This window comes from Akebia trifoliata, unplaced genomic scaffold, assembly GCF_017979445.1.
Source record: "Akebia trifoliata isolate Shusen 1 unplaced genomic scaffold, ASM1797944v1 Contig00934, whole genome shotgun sequence".
In the NCBI taxonomy this organism is placed as follows: Eukaryota; Viridiplantae; Streptophyta; class Magnoliopsida; order Ranunculales; family Lardizabalaceae; genus Akebia; species Akebia trifoliata.
In genome coordinates this window covers 15120-24281 of record NW_028237348.1, presented here as the reverse complement: position 1 = coordinate 24281, position 9162 = coordinate 15120, and the positions used below count along the sequence as shown (strand labels likewise).

At 35.5% G+C, this 9162-nt stretch overlaps 1 protein-coding gene across 2 annotated transcripts; it reads left to right on the top strand.

Annotated features, from left to right (window-relative positions):
* The first annotated feature begins 381 nt into the window (after positions 1–381).
* Positions 382–6377, top strand: LOC147380843 (putative disease resistance protein At4g33300). Of its 2 annotated transcripts, XM_086431174.1 has the most exons (5): positions 2428–2590; positions 3389–3744; positions 4223–4434; positions 4508–4603; positions 6217–6377. In XM_086431174.1, the coding sequence occupies exons 1-5, from the start codon at positions 2564–2566 to the stop codon at positions 6261–6263; spliced, it is 738 nt and encodes a 245-aa protein (XP_086287300.1). In that variant the 5' UTR covers positions 2428–2563; the 3' UTR covers positions 6264–6377. The 2 variants fall into 2 exon arrangements, with proteins under 2 accessions (XP_086287299.1, XP_086287300.1); XM_086431173.1 differs by lacking the exons at positions 4223–4434; positions 4508–4603; positions 6217–6377 and adding an exon at positions 382–1435 and having other exon boundaries at positions 2187–2590.
* The last annotated feature ends 2785 nt before the right edge of the window (positions 6378–9162 follow it).

The window sequence follows — 9162 nt, the reverse complement described above, 5'->3', positions numbered from 1 at the left end:
GAATGGCTCCTTGAGCTATTGTATCCCGATTGTATGAGTATAGGTTTCTTTCCAACGAAAATCTGATTTAGAGAGCGAGAGAGAAAGGGATGAGTTTTCGTTACAGAGAATTCAAAAAAGAGGGAGAGAATTTTCATTACAAAAAGTTAGAAGAAAAGAGGAATGTTACGTGAGGGATTTAAAACAGAATAATTAATTTTTACAGGAGGTCGTTCGTAATTACGTTACGTTTTAATTTTGATGCGACACCTGAAATTTTATTTTTAAGTTTATGACAAACCTCTTCCACAGTTGTCAAGAAAATTAAAAAAAAAAAATGCGTGAAGTCTCAATAATTGCTGGGAAAAAACTTTGATGTTTCGGATAACCCTTTGTAAAAATGCCACGTGTAATACAAAGAGAGGGTTCTACCGAAATTTTGATAAAACCTAATATTCGAACGAAGAACACCACTGAAAAAAAAACATGGCGTTGGAGCTTGTAGGAGGAGCTGCGTTAGGTGCAGTTTTTGGAGAGCTGTTGAAAGAAATCTTAGATGCGAGAGAGAAGATCTCTGAGTTCAAATACGACGTGGATAGACTCAAATTTACTCTGGAATTTATAATTTCCAGAATCGTAGAGATTGAAGTGTTAGATGAAAAATTAAATTATCCAAAAACTCCAGATATCGATAGATTAATTGAAGAATTGGATAAAGCGAAGGATTTGATTCGTAAATGTTCGAAGGTTGAGAGGAATTTGGTAAAGAAGCGCCTGTATTCGGATGAATTAAAAAAATTGAATGATTCTTTAGAAAGGTTTTTTAGTTTGAATGTAAACGTTGAGTTTTGGAGCAAACGGATTTTGGTCAATTTGCAGGAAGCGAATGAGAAATTTGCTCCATTGAATTTGATAGAAAGAAGTGTTGAGAGTGGAAATGTGGATCAGGAACTGGTTTTGAACAATTTGATAGAAACAAGTGTTGGGAGTGGAAATGTGGATCAGAAACAAGTTTTGGTCAATTTTTCGGAAGTGGATAGGAAATTGAATTTGATAGAAAGAAGTGTTGAGAGTGGAAATATGGATCAGAAACGGGTTTTGGCCTATTTGCAGGAATTGAGTGGGAAATTGGATCAATCCAATTTGATGGAAACAAGTGTTGGGAGTGGAAATGTGGATCAGAAACAGGTTTTGATACATTTACAGGAAGTGAGTAGGAAATTAGATCAATTGAATTCGATAGAAAGAAGTGTTGGGAGTGGAAATGTGGATCAGAACGAATATCGGTGTGCAATTCCTGAAATCCCTAATTTTTCTGTTGGAATGGATGTGCAAATTAAAGAATTGAAGATGGAGTTGTTTAGAGACAATGTGAGTATGATCGGATTGTGCGCACTTGCTGGATCTGGGAAGACTACATTGGCTGCTAAGCTTTGTCAAGACGAACAAGTGAAAGGTATGTCTATGTATTCAAAATTCACATTGAATATTTTTTCAACTTATGGTTATATGGTTTTTCTAAGTAGATTAAAAAATTTAATATTGAATTTTATACACAATTGAATCGTGGTGAAAAGAAGGAGAAGATCACTTTATTCACCTTTGATAAAGAACCTTGAATCCACAAGGAAAACAAGAGAATTATTCTAAGAAAGCTAACGTTCTATTGATAGTCTAGATGTTGCAAAACGTATCTCTCACTATGGTTTGAAATATCAGAATGTATCTGTCAATATGTATCGTTATCAGCCGAGTCAATAGGAAACATTGAATGTTTCAAGTATGTATCAATCAACATCATATTGAAACTTTCATTAACCGAAAAATTCAATCAATACGATACTTTAAACATTGTTGCTCGCCATCATTTAAATAGACTGTCAAACTTGTAATTTGGCTCAACTTCTACCAATTCTGAAATAGTAAAACATTCTAAAAACAAATTCAATTTTGTTTGAACTTCCTCTACTAACACTAGAATACTTACTAATGACCTTCTAAAACAAATCCAGGCTCCAAATTACCCAGAAAAAGTTGAAACAGAGTGGACTTAAAAGTGTGCCTGTCATAAACTTTTTGAATTAGTGTTGTAATAGGTATTCTGATTTATGATCGCGAGGTTACACTCGTTTCAATTTATGATTATCGCGAAGTTATTTTCCTTATTTCCTTTTTACTAAATAGTTTTCCGATGCTCTCTTTTACAGAAAAATTCAAGGATAACATCATATTCTTAACTGTGTCAAGCTTGCCTGACTTTAAAGTGATCGTAGAGGGAATATTTAAACGGCTAGGCGTTGGAAATCAGTTGATGAAATTTCAAAATGATGAAGATGCAGAGAAGCGACTGAGATACCTAATGAAGCAGAAAGAAGAAGAACCCATACTGTTGGTCCTGGATGATGTCTGCGAAGAATCATTCCTTGAGAAGTTTGTGTTCGGAACTGCATGACATAAGATACTGGTTACATCAATAACTGAATATAAATATTTTGATTTTACATATTCTTTGAAAATGTTGAGTGACTTAGATTCCATGAGTCTCTTTCGTTGCTTAGCATTCCCGCAAGATGGAAGCTAAGAGATGCCAGATGAAGATTGTGTGAAAGAGGTACCGTATTTATCTATGATACATTTATGCTTACAATCTACATACATCAAGTCATATGGAATACGAACATTTCCATGTAGAACCTTAGGTATCAATCCCACAATACTCACACTCACACACGTGCACATGCACATGCACATGCACTCAAGGATTCACACACCCACCATGTGCCTACATTGTTTTTAGAATATAAATGTTATAGAGTCCTGACTTTGAAGCAGCTAGGCCGCTTCAAAATTTTGGAGGACCCTCCTCGTGATATGACACGTGGCTTTTTGTATTTATTTCACGTCCATCCTTTTTATCAATATTTGAGATACCTCCATGAAGATAGCACATGCAATCAAAATGAGAGTATTCTACTGAAATTTTGAAGCAGGATGGGCACTTCAATGTTTTTTCCAATGTCACATGTTCTCGAATAATTAAAGAAAGTACATCCCTGCAAAAATGAACATTGACTTCCAATTTATTCAACTTAATGTTTCAAAGCGATGCCCTTTCGTATATTGTTTTTCAAAGTGTGCCTACACATGCACGCACGGATCCATACACCCACCACTCTGCACACGCGCATACCCACCTTGTTTTTTGAAAATGTTACATGTTTCGAATAATTAAAAAGTTGACCTCTGCAAATATGAGCCTTGATTTTTTTTTTTATAAGTATTGAATTTTGATTTATTCAAATTAATATTTAGTGATGCCCTTCCTTAGTATTATGTGTATACTGTTTTTGTTGTATGATTTCTACAAAAAGAAAATAACATATTGCACTTGATTGTTATCAAATTATAGATAGTAAGAGGTTGCAAGGGAGTACCCCTGATTCTTAAGGTGATCGCTCACTCACTAAGTGGAGAGCCTGCAAGGAAGTGGAAAAGCATAGAGAAAACTTTGGGCAAAGGCTCCTCAATCTTCGACATAGAAAAGGATCACCTGGAATGTCTTGCAACCTGTTTAGATTTCTTAGATGATAATGTTCGAGAGTGCTTCTTGGATTTGGGTTCGTTTTCCGAGGACCAAAGAATCCCTGCTTCTGTTCTTATAGACATTTGGGCTGAACTCTATGAACTAGATGAAGATAAGGCTTATGACAACCTCCTAGAACTATCCTCCCGAAATCTCATTAATCTTCTAGATGAAAGCGTTGGGTATGTTGTTCCTCTCCATATTTTGTTACAGATGATTTTCTCTGTTTGATGATATTGCTGATTGATTTAATATAAACATCTTTACTATTATAATAAGAGAAGGCAGAGTAGAAGTGGTTCGAAACCAAAATTCGAGTGACCATTAATCCCCCCACTTGTATATTTAAATTTAATATAATCAGGTAAAAACCAAGAAAATTGCAACCTAATCACGTTGTTTAATTTTCAAAATTACAAAAGTATCATTTTTTTTACTATTTAATCTTCAAAAACATTTGTCACCTTCTAGTTTAGTATTAACCAGAAGAATGACTACCAATTCTGCAAAACTTTCCTAAGTGATGTGTTATTATAAATGAATAATTAAAATCAATCATATTTCCTTGATTGCTATTAGTACTGTATTCATCAACCGACATATTGGACATGGTGTTATCTACACGTATCCTAAAGAAACACGTCTCTCTTTGTTCATCAGAAAAGATGCAGGAAAGATTGACGGAAACTTTAATGAGTTATTTGTTACTCAACACGATATTCTCCGAGATTTGGCTATTTATAAGAGTAGGGATCGTCAAGATATAAATAAAAGAAAGAGACTGATGATGGACCAAAGAAAAGACAAGATTCCCAAGAGTCGGGAACAAGATGACCAACCCGTTGATGCCAGCTTAGTGTCTATCCAGACTGGTTTGTTTGTCTTTGTTCAATTGTACATAACTGCTCCAGTGTTGTTCATCAACTTATGGAGTCCATTTTGCAGATGAAATGCTTTCTTCAGGATGGATCAAGATGCAATTTCCTAAAGCGAAGGTTCTGATCATTTCCAGAGTTTATCTAGAAAATGAGCAATTTCAAGGTGCTGATCTTCTTCATACGCTTAAAACCTCTTCTACTGGTATTTTAAATAGAAAGTTCATCTTACCAATGGTTGTCAAAAAAATGAGCAACTTGAAAGTTCTGATCATTTCAAATTGTGAATCTCATGATCCAGAACTAATTGGGTTGTCTTCTCTTGATCATCTATCCCAACTAAAGATACTAAGGTTAGAGAAGATTATGTATCCTTCCCTGACAAAATCAAAAAGCCATTGAAGAATTTGCAGAAAATATCACTAGTTGAGTGTACTTTCCACCTTGGTTGGACTTTCGACAACATATCCTATATATTTCCAAATCTCCTTGAGATTGATATTAACTATTGCTATAATTTGAAAGCATTGCCTCAAAGAATTTGCAAGATCCGGCACCTTAAGAAGCTCAGTATCACCGGATGTTCTTATTTAACTGAATTACCGAAACAAATTGGAGATTTGACGAAATTAGAGGTTTTAAGGCTGTGTGGTTGTTTGAATCTAATGGATTTACCGGACTCAATTCAAAGACTTGGCAAGCTAAGGTTCTTGGATATATCTGAGTGTACTGACTTGCAGAGGATGCCTGAAGGGCTGGGTGAATTATGCAGTTTGAGAAAGCTTAACATGAGAAGGTGCTCAAGCATGAGATGGTTGCCAAGATCGGCTATGGATCTTAGGTATCTAAAGAACGTTATTTGTGACAAAGAAATTGGAATCCTATGGAAAGCTCTCGCGATGTGTCTCCCTGATCTGAATATACAAGTAGACTAGTTGCCTTGATTCTGAGTTGATCCTCAAAGCCACAATCTTAAGTGTTGAAGAAATATTGGATCTTTACTATTGAATCTTTTCATAAATCCTAGAACATTGTATATAATAAAAAAATCTAATCTTTCGTATTTGTAGGAATGATGAGCTAGAACTGGGCTTTACACTCCATTGAATCCTGATTGCAATGTCTTATATCAGTGTTAAATTCAATAGGTCAGAAGTAGACTTGTAGAGAAAGAATCTAGAAGTCAGTAGTGATACTTCAAGAAGCTCAAACCTATTTTCATTGATCAATGGATTTGGAGTTTTTCTTAAAGTGTATTTATTTATTGCACTTTAACGTTTTAATATGTGATGACTAATGAAAGTTTCTATTGTCATGCCAATTTTTACAAACAGCACCCCAAGATGTGTGTTAATTCTTTGATGATTTACTTATTAATTGGGCTTCTATTTGCAAAAGTTGGTGTGACAATAGAATCTCTCTTAATAAAATCAAGAGAATGGTATACACATTGAAAGTGCTTAAGAATGGTACCCCAAGCAAAGGGCATCATTCTCCAAAGCATTACCTCCTAATTATTAGAAGAGTTATTATATTTTAAGAGTTGTGCTACACTGACTTTCTACAACACTGCCTTCAACGCTATGTGTGCAGGGAACCAAATAACCATTGGTTTTTGTGTACAACACTCCGTATCTCAAGGAAAAGTTTCTATGGTTATGGTTCTGTGCACACACAATGCTCATGGCAGTTTTATTTTCGTCACATATAATATTTTTTGTATTTTAAATCCTTTATTATGTTGTAGTTACCCTCTTTTGTTAATGGGATTTATTGTAGAAGCCGATGGGCCTCACTCATCCTCACAAAACCAGCCCGTAAAGTGAGGATTGCCCTACATTTATATATAGCCCAAGGTTATGATACTCAGGCGATGTGGGACTATCGCTCACACTCTCTCTCGTGTGTAACATGTCTCTTACATCCCTGTTGTTACCCGCTCTGATACCATGTAAGCTCCATCGCCGAATCTTAATCTTTTTTTTTTTCTTCTATTTTGTTACTACTTTAGTTTTCTTCAATAAAAATACCACTTTTCTTTATATCTTTATAAACCTCCTTAATCCACTCTCTTATGTCTTATGATCTCTATTTTCTTTTTCTTTTTTAATATCTTAAACCTCTCTAATGAGAGTTCTTTTATAAGCCTTATGATCCTACTTTGTTCTGACAGATCTGATCTAGCGAGCCATCAGCTTCGATAGACTCAAAAAAAAAAAAAAAATGGGCAGGATGCGACAATGATGAACTTCACAGACAAACAATGATCACCAACAAGCATGATTGAATTTTTGGCTATCAATAAACATGTTACTTTCTGAGATCAAGAACAACTATAATCAATTGCACATTCCCTCTTTAAAGGACCATGCAATTGAGAGAGGATGTTAGAGAATAACAAGCATTGTATTAAGGTGCGTGAGATACACTGTATCATTGTCAGTGTATCTCATCACAAATGGAAGGTTGTAATGGGGGATTAAATATTTAGAATATGTTAATCAGGATATTCTAGAATATTTATTTATGTTTGAAATATATCTATTAGGATATTCTTGAATATGTATATTAGACTAGTTTCCATATATCTTGGTTGATGTAATGTTTATAAATATCCTTAAGGGTGTATGTAATAATATTCATCGAAGAATTCTTAATACAATTCATATTTTTTCATCTATAGCCTTCCTTTTTGGGGTTAATTTACTGTATTTATTTAAGGAGGCATTAATCTTTGGGAGAGGAATGAAGAAAAGGCCTTAGACCTATGTTACAGCTTTACAGGTAAAGAGAACATTGTAATACTTAGGACATGTGAGAATGGTGAAATGATTCTCTAAAATCCGGGGATGTAATTATTGAATTTACGACTAACCCTATTAATAAATCTGTTGTATTTTTTTTTTATTTTCTTTTTTGATTGATTGAGAACCCTTCCACCACATATGAAACAATCTTAGGATCAAAAGCTAAGGAATTTGTTTTGCAAGATATTGAGGATGACCTACTGGCTTTAGTATAGTTAGTAATTCTTTGAAATTAGGGTTGGCAATCTCAACATGACCCGTGAACATACTCGAAAACGACACGACGTTAGTGGGTTGGGGTCATAATAGTGTCAACCCGTCTAACATGATTACTAGATCATGTCCGACCTGAACCTGACCCATTTAAGCCCTAGTGCCATGCTCGTTGTTCTTACTGCCAAAAATAAGATATGTTTCGTTGATGGTTCTTGCAAACAACCATCAAATGATTCTCCTATGTTTTCTCAATGGAAGTGTTGCAATCGCATGGTCCTTTCTTGGCTCCTCAATGCTCTTAGCAAAGACATATCAAACAGTGTTGTTTTTAATGACACAACACGATGTATGGAATGATCTTCGCGACCGTTTTTCTCAAAGAAATGCACCTCATATTTTCCAGCTTCAACATGCCATATGTTCCCACACACAAGATCAATCATCAGTTGCAATATATTTTTCTAAACTAAAAGCCTACTGGGATGAACTCCCATCATATTCTTCTTTACCTACATGTACTTGTGGTGCTAATGTAACAACTTTCTGCCCATCAACAGCAACATAAACTCATGCAATTTCTCATGGGTTTGAATGATAGTTATTCAGCTATCTAAGGACAACTATTGCTCATGGATCTGCTTCCAAGTATTAACAAACTGTATTCTTTGATCCTTCAAGAAGAAAAACAGCGTGAAGTTTCTGTCACAAATCATCAACCTGATGCAGCAGCTTTATTAGCTAATCATTCCAATCGAAATGGCCCCCAATTCTGAGATACTCAAGATTCTCGCAACAATACTCGCAATGCTCAAGGACCACGTCAACCTTGTCCTAACTCTTAAGTGTGTCATTGTGGATGGGTCGGTCATATTAAGGACAAATGTTATGTCCTTCATGGATACCCATGTGGACATCGTCTTCACAATGCTCATCAGTCATCTTCAACTTCTTCTAGTGCTCCTCACGACATGATGACACCCATTGTTTCATCTACTGCTCCAACTTTTACTCCTGACCAGTACCATTAGATTCTTTCACTGCTTAATAAAGGCATTGCACAGCCGGAAGCGAATCTTGCAGGTAACCCCCATTGTCTCTCAGGTTCTGTTTCTCCTAATTCATGGTATCAAAGCAGGCCTTTCTCTCCTCCACGTCATCCAGTTCGTATCTCCATGTGCTTTGGCCCAGTCTGGCCCACACGCGGGGGCATGTTCAGTTTAGTCCCACATTGGACACTCATATGGTGTTGTCTCTCTCCATATAAGATCCTGGGCTCTCCCCTAATTGCCAATTGGTTGAGTTGGACCCCCAAATTTATCAGGTCGTATTGTCATCTTATAAATTTTAGTTTAATCTAATTGGTATTCATCAATTACATACATGGTTTAAAGTTTCATTCCTTTATGAATTGTTGTCTGAGATATTTTGGCTATGGTCAAGATTGGAGCGAAACCTTGAAAGATTCAGATTATCCCGGAATGTTTCAGAACGTCTTAGTCGAGATTATCTTAGTTTTTCTCTCAACTAAAACATTGCCTCGATGTGAGATTTTATGCCAGGTCACATATCACTCTAAATGTTTTTTTATGGGTAACTGGACTTGAACCCACCAACGTAACTCCAAATAGTTATTCGGATGTGTTCTATCTAAGTCAATTAATACCATGGTCCATGGTGAAATTTTCCTCTTTCCCTCTAAACT